General features: G+C 45.2%; 1 protein-coding gene across 1 annotated transcript in view; it reads right to left on the bottom strand.

Annotated features, from left to right (window-relative positions):
* LOC124033433 (atrial natriuretic peptide receptor 3-like) overlaps positions 1-19,459 on the bottom strand; it is a 147,500-nt gene that overhangs the window by 118,400 nt on the left and 9,641 nt on the right. Inside the window, exon 2 of the mRNA XM_046345468.1 lies at positions 447-569. Coding sequence (XP_046201424.1) covers positions 447-569 — 123 coding nt within the window. The remainder of the gene's footprint in view (positions 1-446; positions 570-19,459) is intronic.

Raw genomic sequence — 19,459 nt, 5'->3', positions numbered from 1 at the left:
TATATATTTAGGGCTGGGAACAGAGAGTATATATGTAGGGAACAACAGAGTATATATTTAGGGCTGGGAACAGAGTATATATGTAGGGAACAACAGAGTATATATGTAGGGAACAACAGAGTATATATTTAGGGCACAACAGAGTATATATGTAGGGAACAACAGAGTATATATTTAGGGCACAACAGAGTATATATGTAGGGAACAACAGAGTATATATTTAGGGCACAACAGAGTATATATGTAGGGAACAACAGAGTATATATTTAGGGCACAACAGAGTATATATGTAGGGAACAACAGAGTATATATGTAGGGAACAACAGAGTATATATGTAAGGAACAACAGAGTATATATGTAGGGAACAACAGAGTATATATGTAGGGCTGGGAACAACAGAGTATATATGTAGGGCTGGCAACGTTGTGCTGATGTGTATTTTTACCGTAGGACGAGGAGTTGAAGAGTTCAATGTTGAAGAAGATGTAGCTGCCGTTGGTGAGCCTCCTTCTGTGAACCGCTAGCATGATGTCTCGGACAACATCTGCTCCCGCACACATGATAACAACTGCAAGGAAACGACATGAAGGAAACAGTGTTACAACAACAAGACGAGAAGACATGAAGGAACCTGTGTTACAACTCAACCCAGCAACAAGAAGACGAGAAGACATGAAGGAAACAGTGTTACAACTCAACCCAGCTTCAACAAGATGAGAAGACATGAAGGAAACAGTGTTACAACTCAACCCAGCAACAACAAGACGAGAAGACATGAAGGAAACAGTGTTACAACAACAAGACGAGAAGACATGAAGGAACCTGTGTTACAACTCAACCCAGCAACAAGACGACGAGAAGACATGAAGGAAACAGTGTTACAACTCAACCCAGCTTCAACAAGATGAGAAGACATGAAGGAAACAGTGTTACAACTCAACCCAGCAACAACAAGACGAGAAGACATGGAGGAAACAGTGTTACAACAAGACGAGAAGACATGGAGGAAACAGTGTTACAACAACAAGACGAGAAGACATGAAGGAAACAGTGTTACAACAAGACGAGAAGACATGAAGGAAACAGTGTTACAACAAGACGAGAAGACATGAAGGAAACAGTGTTACAACAACAAGACGAGAAGACATGAAGGAAACAGTGTTACAACAACAAGACGAGAAGACATGGAGGAAACAGTATTACAACAACAAGACGAGAAGACATGGAGGAAACAGTGTTACAACAACAAGACGAGAAGACATGGAGGAAACAGTGTTACAACAAGACGAGAAGACATGGAGGAAACAGTGTTACAACAACAAGACGAGAAGACATGAAGTAAACAGTGTTACAACAACAAGACGAGAAGACATGGAGGAAACAGTATTACAACAACAAGACGAGAAGACGAAGGAAACAGTGTTACAACTCAAACCAGCTTCAACAAGACGAGAAGACATGAAGGAAACAGTGTTACAACAACAAGACGAGAAGACATGGAGGAAACAGTGTTACAACAACAAGACGAGAAGACATGGAGGAAACAGTGTTACAACAAGACGAGAAGACATGGAGGAAACAGTGTTACAACAACAAGACGAGAAGACATGGAGGAAACAGTGTTACAACAACAACACGAGAAGACGAAGGAAACAGTGTTACAACTCAACCCAGCTTCAACAAGATGAGAAGACGAAGGAAACAGTGTTACAACTCAACCCAGCAACAACAAGACGAGAAGACATGAAGGAAACAGTGTTACAACTCAACCCAGCAACAACAAGACGAGAAGACATGAAGGAAACAGCGTTACAACTCAACCCAGCAACAACAAGACGAGAAGACATGGAGGAAACAGTGTTACAACAACAAGACGAGAAGACATGGAGGAAACAGTGTTACAACAACAAGACGAGAAGACATGAAGGAAACAGTGTTACAACAACAAGACGAGAAGACGAAGGAAACAGTGTTACAACAACAAGACGAGAAGACATGGAGGAAACAGTGTTACAACAACAAGACGAGAAGACATGAAGGAAACAGTGTTACAACAACAAGACGAGAAGACATGGAGGAAACAGTGTTACAACAACAAGACGAGAAGACATGGAGGAAACAGTGTTACAACAACAAGACGAGAAGACATGGAGGAAACAGTGTTACAACAACAAGACGAGAAGACATGGAGGAAACAGTGTTACAACAACAAGACGAGAAGACATGGAGGAAACAGTGTTACAACAACAAGACGAGAAGACATGGAGGAAACAGTGTTACAACAACAAGACGAGAAGACATGGAGGAAACAGTGTTACAACAACAAGACGAGAAGACATGAAGGAAACAGTGTTACAACAACAAGACGAGAAGACATGAAGGAAACAGTGTTACAACTCAACCCAGCTTCAACAAGACGAGAAGACATGAAGGAAACAGTGTTACAACTCAACCCAGCAACAACAAGACGAAGGAAACAGTGTTACAACTCAACCCAGCAACAACAAGACGAGAAGACGAAGGAAACAGTGTTACAACTCAACCCAGCAACAACAAGACGAGAAGACATGAAGGAACCTGTGTTACAACTCAACCCAGCAACAACAAGACGAGAAGACATGAAGGAACCTGTGTTACAACTCAACCCAGCAACAACAAGACGAGAAGACATGAAGGAAACAGTGTTACAACTCAACCCAGCAACAACAAGACGAGAAGACATGAAGGAAACAGTGTTACAACTCAACCCAGCAACAACAAGACGAGAAGACATGAAGGAAACAGTGTTACAACTCAACCCAGCAACAACAAGACGAGAAGACATGAAGGAAACAGTGTTACAACTCAACCAAGCAACAACAAGACGCAAAGTACATACAAGATATAGTAAAGGAGACTGTTTCAGAAAACAATGTTCACAGTACAATTGACAAATTCCTTTTCTTGAAGCTGGAATGGAAAGGATGCCTGTATTCTCTCTACAGGTTTAATACACCACCCCCATCCTCATTTGTCGTTTCTTTAAAAAACGGAGCATCTTTGAATGAGCCATCGAAGCACACAAAAATACAAAAAAATAATGACCCTGGTGCAATTTAAATTCAAACCCTCCTGCCCTACATGTCTGGTCTGATGCAGTCTTAGGTTACAACCCAAATGGCACTATACTCCCATAGGGCTCTGATCAAAAGAAGTGCACTATATAGGGAATAGGGTGCCATTGTAGCTGTAGGTTCTATAGAAGTACCGGGTGTTTGTAGATATTGGTTCTATAGAAGTACCGGGTGTTTGTAGATATTGGTTCTATATAAGTACAGGATGTTTGTACATATTGGTTCTATAGAAGTACAGTGTGTTTGTAGTCGTTGGTTCTATAGAAGTACAGTGTGTTTGTAGTCGTTGGCTCTATAGAAGTACAGTGTGTTTGTAGTCGTTGGTTCTATAGAAGTACAGGGTGTTTGTAGTCGTTGGTTCTATAGAAGTACAGTGTGTTTGTAGTCGTTGGTTCTATAGAAGTACAGTGTGTTTGTAGTTGTTGGTTCTATAGAAGTACAGGGTGTTTGTAGATATTGGTTCTATAGAAGTACAGGGTGTTTGTAGATATTGGTTCTATAGAAGTACAGGGTGTTTGTAGTCGTTGGCTCTATAGAAGTACAGGGTGTTTGTAGATTGTGTTTCAGGGAGCGTTTGACAGAGATGTGAGTCTCCAGTTTCAGAGATTTTTGCAATTCGTTCCAGTCATGGGCAGTAGAGAACTGGAAGGAAAGACGACCAAAGGAGGAATTGGCTTTGGGGGTGACCAGAGAGATATACCTGCTGGAGCGCGTGCTACGAGTGGGTGCTGCTATGGTGACCAGTGAGCTGAGATAAGGCGGGGCTACCTAGCAGAGACTTGTAGATAACCTGTAGCCAGTGGGTTTGGCGACGAGTTTGAAGCGAGGGCCAACCAACGTGAGCGTACAGGTCGCAATGGTGGGAAGTGTATGGGGCTTTGGTGACAAAACGGATGGCACTGTGATAGACTGCATCCAGTTTGTTGAGTAGAGTGTAGGAGGTATATTATATAGGATGACATCACCGAAGTCGAGGATCGGTAGGATGGTTAGTTTTACGTTTTATGTTTGGCAGCATGAGTGAAGGAGGCTTTGTTGCAAAATAGGATGCCGATTCTAGATTTAATTTTGGATTGGAGATGCTTAATGTGAGTCTGGAAGGAGAGTTTACAGTCTAACCAGACACCCAGGTATTTATATTTGTCCACGTATTCTAAGTCAGAGCCGTCCAGAGTAGTGATTGCTGGACGGGCAAGCAGGTGCGGGCAGCGATTGATTGAAAAGCATTGCATTTAGTTTTACTTGTGTTTAAGAGCAGTTGGAGGCCACGGAAGGAGAGTTATGGCATTGAAGCTTGTTGAAGCTCGTCTGGAGGTTAGTTAATGTCCAAGGAGGTCCAAGGAGGGGCCAGAGGGTTGTTAACACAGTGTCCAAGGTGGGGCCAGAGGTATACAGAATGGTGTCGTCTGCATAGAGGTGGATCAGAGAATCACCAGCAGCAAGAGCAACATCATTGATGTATACAGAAAAGAGAGCCGGCCCGAGAATTGAACCCTGTGGGACACCCATAGAGACTGTCAGAGGTCCAGACAGCAGGCCCTCCAATTTGACCCACTGAACCCTATCAGAGAAGTAGTTGGTAAACCAGGCGAGGCAATCATTTGAGAAACCAAGGCTGTCGAGTCTGCCAATAAGAATGTTGTGATTGGCCAGGTCGATGAATACGGCTGCACAGCAATGTCTCTTATCGATGGCGGTTATGATGTCGTTTAGAACCTTGAGCGTGGATGAGGTGCACCCATGACCAGCTCTGAAACCAGATTGCATAGCGGAGAAGGTATGGTGGGATTCGAAATGGTCAGTAATCTGTTTGTTAACTTGGCTTTCGAAGACCTTAGAAAGACAGGGTAGGATAGATATAGGTCTGTAGCAGTTTGGTCTAGAGTGTCACCCCCTTTGAAGAGGGGCTTTCCAATCTTTGGGAATCTCAGACGATACGAAAGAGAGGTTGAACAGGCTAGTAATAGGGGTTGCAACAATTTCGGCAGATAATTTTAGAAAGAGAGGGATTTTGCAGCTCTTTCAGAACATTGGCTATCTGGATTTGGGTAAAGGAGAAATGGTGGGGGCTTTGGCGGGTTGCTGTGGAGGGTGCCGGGCAGTTGCCCGGGGTAGGGGTAGCCAGGTGGAAAGCATGGCCAGCCATAGAGAAATGATTATTGAAACTCTCAATTATAGCGGATTTATCGGTGGTGACAATGTTTCCTAGCCTCAGAGCAGTGGACAGCTGGGAGGAGGTGCTTGCTTATTTAATATGGTGAGGAAGGCACTTTTAAAGAATAGCCAGGCATCATCTACTGACGGGATGAGGTCAATGTCATTCCAGGATACCCCGGCCAGGTCGATTAGAAAGGCCTGCTCGCAGAAGTGTTTCAGGGAGCGTTTGACAGTGATGAGGGGTGGTCGTTTGGTCGCAGACCCATTACGGATGCAGGCAATGAGGCAGTGATCGCTGAGATCTGGATTGAAAACAGCAGAGGTGTATTTGGAGGGCGAATTAGTTAGGATGACATCTATGAGGCATTTGTGATGACAAATTATGACATTTGTAGGATGGCTGGGGTGTTAAGCATGTCCCAGTTTAGGTCACCTAGTAGCACGAGCTCAGAAGATAGATGGGGGGCAATCAGTTCACATATAGTATCGAGGGCACAGCTGGGGGCAGAGGGAGGTCTATAGCAAGCAGCAACAGTGAGAGACTTGTTTCTGGAAAGGTGAATTTTTAGAGGTAGAAGCTCAAATTGTTTGGGTACAGACTTAGCCTGCAGAGTTCTGTATTACTTTCGATCTTTGCAGTAAATTGCCACACCACCCCCTTTGGCAGTTCTATCTTGGCGAAAAAGGTTATAGTTAGCAATGGAGATTTCAGGGTTTTTGGTGGTTTTGCTAAGCCAGGATTCAGACACGGCTAAGACAAATGTCCAGGTACTAGGTAGAGTTCATGATGCCTTTGACCCCATTACATCAAACGTTACACCACCATATTTCAGTAGGTATGGGGTTCTTTTCTGCTTATGCCTCCTCATTGCAACAGGTGGAACTAACTTATTTCCATGTATGAGCTATATGTCACGGGAGGCTGGTGAAGGGAGGATGACTCATTATAATAGCTGGAATGGAGAGACTGGAATGGTACCCGTTCCATTTATTCCATTCCAGCTATTATAATGAGCCCGTCCTCCTCAATTAAGGTGCCACCAGCCGCCTGTTCTGTTCTGTGTGTTTTATTTTTTTAACCTTTTATTTAACTAGGCAAGTCAGTTAAGAACTTAAGAATGACAGCCTAACAAAAGGCTAAATTTAAAAAACGAAACTGGAATTAAAAATAATAATAAATTAAATAAGAATATAGGACAAAACACACATCACGACAAGAGAGACAACACAACACTACATAAAGAGAGACCTAAGACAACATAGCAAGGCAGCAACACATGCCAACACAACATGGTAGCAACACAACATCAACATGGTAGCAACACAAAACATGGTTGCAGCACAAAAACAGGGTACAAACATTATTGGGCACAGACAACAGCAAATAAAATAAAATAAAATCAATCAGAAGCTGAGCAAGCGGGAAACCGATGTCACAACTAGAGGCATGAGCCTCCCGCACAGTTACAATAGTATTATGTGCTGATCATGTAAATGTAACTACATAGTCAACCTACCTACTTCTATGGGGACGATCACGAGGAAAAAGAAGTCAAGTCTTCCCTGGAGACATACCAAGTACCGCAGGCTAAGTAGCCCTTGAGTAGCTTCAACCAATTGTCCCTACAAGTACCAAGATTCCATTAATGGCAACACTACACATCACAGCCAGGGGATACCTGTCTTTAGGCAGGTCCCAGATCTGTTAATGGCAACACTACACATCACAGCCAGGGGATACCTGTCCTTAGGCTGGTCCCAGATCTGTTAATGGCAACACTACACATCACAACCAGGAGATCTAACAACATAGTTCATAGGGTAACAACAGATCAAGTTAAATATCTATATGGGTGAGGTGGTTATCTCCACTGTAAAAACCGCCGATTCGAGGTGAATTGAAAACCGCCGATTCCGAGGTGAATTGAAAACCGCCGATTCCGAGGTGAATTGAAAACCGCCGATTCCGAGGTGAATTGAAAACCGCCGATTCCGAGGTGAATTGAAAACCGCCGATTCCGAGGTGAATTGAAAACCGCCGATTCCGAGGTGAATTGAAAACCGCCGATTCCGAGGTGAATTGAAAACCGCCGATTCGAGGTGAATTGAAAACCGCCGATTCCGAGGTGAATTGAAAACCGCCCGATTCGAAGTGAATTGAAAACAGCCGATTCGAAGTGAATTGAAAACAGCCGATTCGAAGTGAATTGAAAACAGCCCGATTCGAAGTGAATTGAAAACAGCCGATTCCGAAGTGAATTGAAAACAGCCGATTCCGAAGTGAATTGAAAACAGCCGATTCCGAAGTGAATTGAAAACAGCCGATTCCGAAGTGAATTGAAAACAGCCGATTCCGAAGTGAATTGAAAACAGCCGATTCCGAAGTGAATTGAAAACAGCCGATTCCGAAGTGAATTGAAAACAGCCGATTCCGAAGTGAATTGAAAACAGCCGATTCCGAAGTGAATTGAAAACAGCTGATTCTGAAAGTGAATTGAAAACGGCCGATTCTGAAATTCAATTTGTGATACTGTACCTTGTTGAAATATATGCCAGGTTAGGCAACAGCTCATAGCAGCGTACAGTAGAGAAGGTAGTCCCAGCTCCAACAAACAGAAAAACCTGTGCACTAGTTACAGTACATAAGTAAGATACAGTAGGGGACAGTCAGAGAGGGGCTCGGCGGCCGTAGTCCTGACCCAAACATCAACAGAAAACCTGTCTGGTTACTATGGAGCGAGGTTAAAAATACAACCCAACAAAACAGGAACACAAACAAACAACGAGGAGAGGCCAAGGGGCCATTTGGAAAAGGTTTGGAAATAACTCGGGGAGTGTCCCAACGTTGACCAGCCGTGGTTAATAGGGTTGAGCATCAAATGGCATCCAATCCCCTATATAGTGCACTACTTTGTCCAGGGCCCATAGGGCTCTATATAAAAGGATAGGGGTCAAAGTAGTGCACTAAATAAGGACTCGGGGGGCCATTTGGAACACAACCAGAGTCTGCTGAAACATTCCCCTGTCACTGTAGCGCCCGGCTGGTCAGGGGGGGGTCCAGAGAGGGGACACACTTCACCTCAGTCCTACTGACAGCATTACTGGGACAGAGACAACAATACTAGCTCTGTGTCTCCCTGCGTCTGTCTGTCCCCCTGCATCTGTCTATGTGTCTCCCTGCGACTGTGCGTCGGTGTCTTCCTGTGTCTGCCTGTCTGTCTGCCTTCCTGCCTGTCTGTGTCTGTCTGTCTGTCTGTCTCTGTCTGTCTGTTCTCCCCTCTAGGTAGGGAGCACTGAGCTCAGGAATGCAGAGAAGGGGCGCTACACACGGGCCCTACTTATCGTGGCTCACAGGACATTTTATGTGTCTCCTTGGCTCATTATAAACATGGTGTTGTGTGCATTATGCAAATAGGGGAACGACGTTGTGCAAATCTGTAACGCTGCCTGCCTGCCTGTCTGCCTGCCTGTTACTACTGAGATGCTGAGAATGCTGCTGTGGGCAGAGGCAGAGAGAAGAGGAGAAAAGGAGTGGAGGAGAGAGTTGAGTGGAAGAGAGAGTGGAGTGAGGAGGAGAGAGTGGAGTGAGGAGGAGGAGAGAGTGGAGTGAGGAGGAGGAGAGAGTGGAGTGAGGAGGAGGAGAGAGTGGAGTGAGGAGGAGGAGAGAATGAGTGGAGGAGAGAGTGGAGTGGAGGAGAGAAGGAGTGGAGGAGAGAGTTGAGTGGAAGAGAGAGTGGAGTGAGGAGGAGGAGAGAGTGGAGTGAGGAGGAGGAGAGAGTGGAGTGAGGAAGAGGAGAGAAGGAGTGGATGAGAGAAGGAGTGGATGAGAGAGGGTGGTTTAAACGTTCCAGAGACCGAGGGTAGTTTAAACGTTCCAGAGACCGAGGGTGGTTTTAACGTTCCAGAGACCGAGGGTAGTTAAAACATTCCAGAGACCGAGGGTGGTTTAAACGTTCCAGAGACCGAGAGTGGTTTAAACGTTCCAGACACCGAGGGTGGTTTTAACGTTCCAGAGACTGAGGGTAGTTTAAACGTTCGAGACCGAGGGTGGTTTTACACCTTCCAGAGACCGAGGGTGGTTTTACACCTTCCAGAGACCGAGGGTAGTTAAAACATTCCAGAGACCGAGGGTGGTTTAAACGTTCCAGAGACCGAGGGTGGTTTTACACCTTCCAGAGACCGAGGGTAGTTAAAACATTCCAGAGACCGAGAGTGGTTTAAACGTTCCAGAGACCGAGGGTGGTTTTACACCTTCCAGAGACCGAGGGTAGTTAAAACATTCCAGAGACCGAGGGTGGTTTAAACGTTCCAGAGACCGAGAGTGGTTTTACACCTTCCAGAGACCGAGGGTAGTTAAAACATTCCAGAGACCGAGAGTGGTTTAAACGTTCCAGAGACCGAGGGTGGTTTTACACCTTCCAGAGACCGAGGGTAGTTAAAACATTCCAGAGACCGAGAGTGGTTTAAACGTTCCAGACACCGAGGGTGGTTTTACACCTTCCAGAGACCGAGGGTAGTTAAAACATTCCAGAGACCGAGGGTGGTTAAAACATTCCAGAGACTGAGAGTGGTTTAAACGTTCCAGACACCGAGGGTGGTTTTACACCTTCCAGAGACCGAGGGTAGTTAAAACATTCCAGAGACAGAGGGTGGTTTAAACGTTCCAGACATGTAATTGTATCAACTCACCTTTTACTTACGAGAAAGAGGAACATAAGGGAATCTTATTTGAGTCAGATACAGGATGTTCATACGATGAGGGAATCTTATTTGAGTCAGATACAGGATGTTCATACGATGAGGGAATCTTATTTGAGTCAGATACAGGATGTTCATACGATACATCAGATTTAATAATAACCGATGTAGGGACAAGATGGAGGGGAATTTGGAGCACAAAACAAACTAAATGTACACGTAATCCAGTATAAACTCATGTATTATATACAAGATACAAAATTCAGACCCACAGACTGGGTCATATGGACACCGACATATTATTGCACTATATTAGAGGATAAGTTAACCATTCTAACAAAACCTGTCACGCCCTAAATAAAAAATAATAATATATGCCATTTAGCAGACGCTTTTATCCAAAGCGACTTACAGTCATGTGTGCATACATTCTACGTATGGGTGGTCCCGGGGATCGAACCCACTACCCTGGCGTTACAAGCGCCATGCTCTACCAACTGAGCTACAGAAGGACCACCTGACCATAGAGAGCCTTTGAGAGTAGGTCAGGGCGTGACAGGGGGGGTATTCTAGTTTATTATTATTGCTATGTGGGGTTCTAGTTTATTTTTCTATGTTGGTGATTTGTATGATTCCCAATTAGAGGCAGCTGATAATCGTTGTATCTAATTGGGGATCATATTTAGGTAGCATTTTTCCCCACCTGTGTTTGTGGGATATTATTTTGTTTTGTGCACCACATAGTCACGTTTTGTTGTTAGTTTATTGATATATTGTTTTTGCTAAGTTTGACTTTAATATTATGTGGAACTCAACATCCGCTGCGCCTTGGTCCGTCTCTCCACACGTACGTGACAGAATATCCAACCAACAGAGGACCAAGCCGTGTGAAAGGGAGGTAAGGAAGTTTTGGACTTGGGAGGACATGAGGACAAGAGACCCTTGCTTGGCAGGAGTCGCCAAGTTTTTTTGGGAGGGGCACATAGAGCTGTCAACGGAGCCGAGGAGTGAACCAAAGCCAGTCTGGGAGAAGAGGGAGAAACTGGAGGAGAGTGAACGGAGAGAGTCAGAGACCGTCAGAGAGTGGATGGAGGTATTGGAGGAGAAAGAAAAGGAGAGAGTTGTGGAGTTGGTGGAAGATGCATGACATTTGCACTAAGGAGGGTGTTATCAGTTTAATGCCACCTGAGTCAGCTATCCGTATTCTCCCTGAGGAGCGTGCTAGCTGTCTGGTGAAATCTGTGCCGGCTCCACACACCAGGTCTCTAGTGCGCTTTCCCAGTCCTGTACCACCTGTGGCAGCTCCATTCACTTGCCCTGAAGTGTGTGTCACCAGTCCGGTGCCACCTGTACCGGTTCCACACACTAGGCCTCCAGCGTGTATTAACAGTCCAGAACCTCCGGCGGCGACGGTCCACAGTCCGGAACCTCCGGCGGCGACGGTCCACAGTCCGGAACCTCCGGCGGCGACGGTCCACAGTCCGGAACCTCCGGCGGCGACGGTCCACAGTCCGGAACCTCCGGCGGCGACGGTCCACAGCTCACGCCCTGACCATAGACAGCCTTTGTTTCTCTATGGTGTAGTAGGTCAGGGCATGACTGGGGGGGTATTCCAGTTTTTTTTTTTTTCATTTGGGGATCTAGTTTATTTTTCTATGTCGGTGATTTGTATGATTCCCAATTAGAGGCAGCTGATAATCGTATCTAATTGGGGATCATATTTAGGTAGCATTTTCCCACCTGTGTTTGTGGGATATTATTTTGTTTTGTGCACCACATAGTCACGTTTTGTTGTTAGTTTATTGATTTATTGTTTTTGCTAAGTTTCACTTTAATAAATATTATGTGGAACTCAACATCCGCTCTGCCTTGGTCCGTCTCTCCACACGTACGTGACAATACCGTTTTACAGTATCTCTCAACTCTACTAAAAACGGGAGTATCAGTGAACACTGATTCTGAAAACGAGTTTGTTGTGCACGGCCTTAAGCAAGAACCACTATTCAGCATTGTAGCCAGACTGTTATACCAGCTGTCTAGTCTGTTGTGTTTTATAAAAAAAAATGTGCAATAAGTATAAAACACAATTATAAGGACTGCATTTCAAACAGTCAGAAATAATCTAATGAATTCAGGGCTTGTGATGTTATATTGAGGCTGAATATAAGCCTTCCACAACCATAAACAAATTAAATGATTAGTGGGTTTTATTTAAAAAACATTTAGGTTTCACTGTGAATCAGCCATCATTTAAAAACAAAAAAAATCAAGATGTGTTTTTAGGCCAAATCGCCACGATCTGCAAAAACCTGAGAACTTTAAACAACGCCACTTTAAATAATGTTTACATATCTTTCATTACTCATGTATATACTGTATTTTATACCATCTACTGCACATTGCCGATGGGCCATATATTTATATGTACATATTCTCATTCACCCCTTTAGATTTGTGTGTATAAAGTAGTTGTTGGGGAAATGTTAGATTACTTGTTAGATATTACTGCACTGTTGGAACTAGAAGAACAAGCATTTCGCTACACTCACATTAACATCTGCTAACCATGTGTATGTGACCAATAACATCTGCTAACCATTTGTATGTGACCAATACAATTTGATTTGAACTCCATGTCATCAGGCTACAGGATTCCGTTACATATAATCCCCGTTACAGCCTGGCTGTGCATATAATCCCCGTTACAGCCTGGCTGTGCATATAATCCCCGTTACAGCCTGGCTGTGCATATAATCCCCGTTACAGCCTTGCTGTGTATATAATCCCCGTTACAGCCTTGCTGTGTATATAATCCCCGTTACTGTAACGTCGTTCGTCTGTTGTTTGAAGAGAGTCAGACCGAAATGCAGCGTGTAGGTTACTCATGACTTTTAATGAAGATAATGCGGTACATGAAATAACTGAAGAAGAAAACAACAAACGGAATGTGAACTAATTACAGCCTATCTGGTGACTAACACAGAGACAGGTACAATCACCCACAAAATACAACGCGCACTCAGGCTACCTAAATACGGTTCCCAATCAGAGACAACGAGAATCAGCTGACTCCAATTGGGAATCGCCTCAGGCAGCCAAGCCTAACTAGACACACCCCTAATAATACACAATCCCAATTAATACAAACCCCAATACGAAACACAACATATAAACCCATGTCACACCCTGGCCTACCCAAACATATAACAAAAACACAAGATACAATGACCAAGGCGTGACAGAACCCCCCCCTAAGGTGCGGACTCCGGGACGCACCTCAAGAGCATAGGGAGGGTCCGGGTGGACGTCTGTCCATGGTGGCGGTTCTGGCTCGGGACGTGGACCCCACTCCATTAATGTCCTATTTCCTCTCCTTCGCGTCCTGGGATAATCCACTTTCTCCGCCGACCATGGCCTCATAATCCTCAACCTGATTCCCACATAATTGAGGGGCAGCTCGGGACCGAGGGGCAGCTCGGGACCGAGGGGAAGCTCGGGACCGAGGGGCAGCCCGGGACAGAGGGGCAGCCCGGGACAGAGGGGCAGCCCAGTACAGAGAGGCAGCCCAGTACAGAGAGGAAGCCTAGTACAGAGAGGAAGCCTAGTACAGAGAGGAAGCTCAGTACTGAGAGGAAGCTCAGTACTGAGAGGAAGCTCAGTACTGAGAGGAAGCTCAGGCAGGTAGTAGGCTCCGGTAAATCCTGGCTGGCTGGTGGAACTGGATGATTCAGGTTGTCTGGCCGATCTAGAAGATCTTGGCAGACTGGCACTTCTGGCAGATCCTGGCAGACTGGCACTTCTGGCGGATCCTGGCAGACTGGTGACGCTGGGCAGACTGGGAGCACTGGCAGCGCTGGACAGACAGGAGACTCCGGCAGCGCAGGAGAGGAGAAAGGCTCTGGCTGCGCTGAACAGGCGAGGCGCACTGGAGGCCTGGTGCGTGGTGCTGGAACTGGTGGTACTGGCGCGAGGACACGCACAGGAAGCCTGGTGCGGGGAGCTGCTACCGGAGGACTGGTGTGTAGAGGTGTCTCTGGATAGACCGGACCGTGCAGGCGCACAGGAGCTCTTGAGCACCGAGCCTGCCCAAGCTTACCTGGCTCGATGCCCACTCTAGCCCGGCCAATAGGAAGAGCTGGTATGTGTCGCAGCTGGCTCTGCACCCGCACTGGAAACACTGTGCGCTCCATAGCATAACACGGTGCCTGCCCGGTCTCTCTAGCCCAACGGTGAGCACAGGGAGTATGCGCAGGTCTTCTACCTGGCATAACTATTCTCCCTTTTAGCTCCCCCCAATACATTTTTTGGGGTGACTTTCCGGTTTCCAACCGCGTCGCCGTGCTGCTTCCTCATACCCGCACCTCTCCGCTTTAGCTGCTTCCATTTCCTCCTTGGGACGGCGATATTCTCCCGGCTGCGCCCAGGGTCCTTTACCGTCGAATTCCTCCTCCCATGTCCAAATCTCCAAATGATGCAGTCTCTCCCACTGCAACTGTTCTTCACGATTAACAGGGAGAGTAGGCTCAGGTCTGACTCCTGACTGAGCCACTCTCTCTCTGCGCTTTCCCCGTTACCTTCGGTTTTCGCTCTGTATAGCCTTGCTTTCCTTTTCAATTGCATACGTGTATAGCCCTCTTCGCATTGCTGTAGGGAATCCCAGGCGGGCTCCTGCACTCGCTCTGGGTCGGCCGCCCACCTGTCGATTTCTTGCCACGTAGTAATATATAATAATAATATATGCCATTTAGCAGACGCTTTTATCCAAAGCGACTTACAGTCATGTGTGCATACATTCTACGTATGGGTGGTCCCGGGGATCGAACCCACTACCCTGGCGTTACAAGCGCCATGCTCTACCAACTGAGCTACAGTATACTCCATGCTTCTGCTGTCCATAACGTCCTCCTTCAGATCCTGGCAGTTCACACGCTGCTCGGTCTGTGAATGGTGGTGGGTGATTCTGTAACGTCTTTCATCTGTTGTTTGAAGAGAGTCAGACCGAAATGCAGCATGTAGGTTACTCATGACTTTTAATGAAGATAATAGCGGTACATGAAATAACTGAAGAAGAAAACAACAAACGGAACGTGAACTAATTACAGCCTATCTGGTGACTAACACAGAGACAGGTACAATCACCCACAAAATACAACGCGCACTCAGGCTACCTAAATACGGTTCCCAATCAGAGACAACGAGAATCAGCTGACTCCAATTGGGAATCGCCTCAGGCAGCCAAGCCTAACTAGACACACCCCTAATAATACACAATCCCAATTAATACAAACCCCAATACGAAACACAACATATAAACCCATGTCACACCCTGGCCTACCCAAACATATAACAAAAACACAAGATACAATGACCAAGGCGTGACAGTTACAGTCTGGCTGTGCATATAATGCCTGTTACAGCCTGGCTGTGCATATAATCTCCGTTACAGTCTGGCTGTGCATATAATCCCCGTTACAGCCTGGCTGTGCATATAATCCCCGTTACAGCCTGGCTGTGCATATAATCCCCGTTACAGCCTGGCTGTGCATATATACCCCGTTACAGCCTGGCTGTGCATATATACCCCGTTACAGCCTGGCTGTGCATATATACCCCGTTACAGCCTGGCTGTGCATATAATGCCCGTTACAGCCTGGCTGTGCATATATACCCGTTACAGCCTGGCTGTGCATATAATCCCCGTTACAGCCTGGCTGTGTATATAATCCCTGTTACAGCCTAGCTGTGTATATAATCCCTGTTACAGCCTAGCTGTGTATATAATCCCTGTTACAGCCTGGCTAACCACATGGATTGTTCAGTAGACCTACTCATTACCCCCCCCCCCCCATTTATTTTTACCTCACTATCACAAAATCATGATAATAAAATAATAATGAATGTGCAAACAATTGGCTCACAACAAATACCTAAATCATCTTTCGCAGGGGATATGTCTTCTATTGTATGTATATACACTGGGGCAAAAAAGTATTGTCAGCCACCAATTGTGCAAGTCCTCCCACTTAAAAAGATGAGAGGCCTGTAATTTTCATCATAGGTCCACTTCAACTATGACAGACAAAATGAGAAGAAAAAAATCCAGAAAATGACATTGTAGGATTTTAATGAATTTATTTGCACATTATGGTGGAAAGTAATAAGTATAATATATATATTATTACAGTATATCTGACTGAGCCCAGACCTGAATGCCTAGTTAAATAATGGTAAAAAAAATAAAGGGGCTAAACCGGTATGGCGGCTTGTTAGACAGAGTGATAATTATAACAATTATTCATTCGGGAATAATTGCAATCAATAGATTTACACTCAGTGTGTCATCGGGATCGCTGTTGGAATGTTTGTTTCTGTTGAAGTTTGTCCGCCCTCTCTCTCTTCCATGGTTAGAAAGGATAGTTCAGAGTAACATTCAGCGATGTTGTTATAAAATAGATGTTTCGGCGGTTGTCGGTCTTCGTGTTCAATAGCTGCAGACTAGTAATTGATATCAAAGACTTGGTCTTATTCTGTCGATATCGATAGTCTTAAGAGTTTAACCACGTCGGATGGTTAAACGATTCAGCAATCTACTCAAACTTTATTTCCCTCTGTGATATAGGTACTGGTCTGGTCTCAAACCTTAGCCCTCTCGTGGTTATCGAGGTAAGCTGGTCTGAAGATATATTCCCAAGGTGAAAAATAGGTAAAAGTAACTACAGGCTTGATAGTGCCCGCTGTACACTACCGGTAAAGAGTTTTAGAACACCTACTCATTCAATAGTTTTCATATTTTAACTATTGTCTACATTGTAGAATAATATTGAAGACATTAAAACTATGAAACAACACATCTGGAATCATGTAGTAACCAAAAAAAATGTTAAACAAATCCAAATATGTTACATTTGAGACTCTTCAAATAGCCAGCCTTTGCCTTGATGACAGCTTTGCACACTCTCTTCACCTGGGATGCTTTTCCAACAGTCTTGAAGGAGCTCCCACATATGCTGAGCACTTGTTGGCTGCTTTTTCTTCACTCTGCGGTCCAACTCATCCCAAACCATCTCAATTGGGTTGAGGTCGGGTGATTGTGGAGGCCAGGTCATCTGATGCAGCACTCCGTCTCTCTTCTTCTTGGTCAAATGGCCCTTATACAGCCTGAAGGTGTGCTGGGTCATTGTCCTGTTGAAAAACAAATGATAGTCCTACTGAGCCCAAACCAGATGGGATGGTGTATCTCTGCTGAATGCGGTGGTAGCCATGCTGGTTAAGTGTGCCTTGAATTCTAAATAAATAACAGATAGTGTCACCAAGCAAAGCACCCCCACACCATCATACCTCCTCTTCCATGCTTCACGGTGGGAAATACACATGCAAAGATCATCCAATCACCCACACAACGTCTCAAAGACACAGCGGTTGGAACTAAAAATCTTAAATTTGGACTCATCAGACCAAAGGACAGCTTTCCACCGGTCTAATGTCCATTGCTCGTGTTTCTTGGCCCAAGCAAGTCTCTTCTTATTGGTGTCCTTTAGTAGTGTTTTTTTGTTGCAGCAATTCGACCATGAAGGCCTGATTCACGCTGTCTCCTCTGAACAGGTGATGTTGAGATGTGTCTGTTACTTGAACTCTGTGAATAATTTATTACTGCTGCAATTTCTGAGGCTGGTAACTCTAATGAACTTATCCTCTGCAGCAGAGGTAACTCTGGGTCTTCCTTTCCTGTGGCTGTCCTCATGAGAGCCATTTTCAACATAGTGCTTGGTGGTTTTTGAGACTGCACTTGAAGAAACTTTCAAAGTTCTCCGTATTGACTGACCTTCATGTCTTAAAGTAATGGACTGGCATTTTCTCTTTGCTTATTTGATCCATCTTCTGTATACCACCCCTACCTTGTCACAACATAATTGATTGGCTCATTAAAAAAATAAGAAATTCTACAAGTTTTTCGGTTCCGGTTGGAGCGAGTGGTCGCATCTGCACTTCGCTCCCACGCTCCCACGGGTAGTATAACTTTTTCATTATATTTCATTATATCACAACGGTTTGATTTGTCTTATCTTAGCAATTTCTTCTCAGCTAGCTACATAGCCGTCTTTGTATCAAAGATAATTGCGTAATTATCGTATTTCGCCGTCCTAACGTAGTCTTCACTAGCCAGCTAGCTAACGTCCACTGATTAGCTGCACTGGAGAAACTATTACACTCAACTGAACGACTTGATTAGTTTAGTGTTAGCTAGCTACATAGCTGTCTTTGCTGTCTTCGTATCATCGTATCCAAGATAATTGTGTTGTTTAGGTTTAGAGTGTGTAGTCTTAGAGTGATTATCTTAATTTACCGAGGTTAGCTAGCCATTTACCGAGGTTAGCTAGCCAGCTATCTGTCGTCCTTAACGTAGGTGACTCTGCTAGCTAGCCAACGCTAGCCAACGTCTTCTGTATAGAACTCAACTACCCGGTCGCATTCACAGGTAGTATCACATTTTCACTTCATTTCATTACAGTACAACGGTTTGATTTGTTTGATCGTAGCTAGCTACTTAGCTAGCTACATAGCCGTCTTTGTATCAAAGATAATTGTGTAGTCTAGAGCGATTTTCTAGGTTCGCTAGCCATCTATTGTCGTTCTTTTAACGCAACGTAACGTAAACAACACTGCTAGCTAGCCTGCTAGCCCCCGAATAGCAACACTGCAGAAACTATTACACTCAACGGAACGACTTGATTAGTGTAGTGTCAACAACGCACACACTGCCAGCTGGCCTACTTCAGCAGTACTGTATCATTTTAATCATTTTAGTCAATATGATTCTTGCTACGTAGCTTAACTTTCTGAACATTCGAGACGTGTAGTCCACTTGTCATTCAATCTCCTTTGCATTAGCGTAGCCTCTTCTGTAGCCTGTCAACTATGTGTCTGTTTATCCCTGTTCTCTCCTCTCTGCACAGACCATACAAACGCTCCTCACCGCGTGGCCGCGGCCATCCTACTCTGGTGGTCCCAGCGCGCACGACCCACGTGGAGTTCCAGGTCTCCGGTAGCCTCTGGAACTGCCAATCTGCGGTCAACAAGGCAGAGTTCATCTCAGCCTATGCCTCCCTCCAGTCCCTCGACTTCTTGGCACTGACGGAAACATGGATCACCACAGACAACACTGCTACTCCTACTGCTCTCTCTTCGTCCGCCCACGTGTTCTCGCACACCCCGAGAGCGTCTGGTCAGCGGGGTGGTGGCACCGGGATCCTCATCTCTCCCAAGTGGTCATTCTCTCTTTCTCCCCTTATCCATCTGTCTATCGCCTCCTTTGAATTCCATGCTGTCACAGTTACTAGCCCTTTCAAGCTTAACATCCTTATCATTTATCGCCCTCCAGGTTCCCTCGGAGAGTTCATCAATGAGCTTGATGCCTTGATAAGCTCCTTTCCTGAGGACGGCTCACCTCTCACAGTTCTGGGCGACTTTAACCTCCCCACGTCTACCTTTG

This window comes from Oncorhynchus gorbuscha, linkage group LG04 (genome assembly GCF_021184085.1).
Source record: "Oncorhynchus gorbuscha isolate QuinsamMale2020 ecotype Even-year linkage group LG04, OgorEven_v1.0, whole genome shotgun sequence".
NCBI lineage: Eukaryota > Metazoa > Chordata > Actinopteri > Salmoniformes > Salmonidae > Oncorhynchus > Oncorhynchus gorbuscha.
This window is presented reverse-complemented; position numbering and strand designations above follow the sequence as displayed.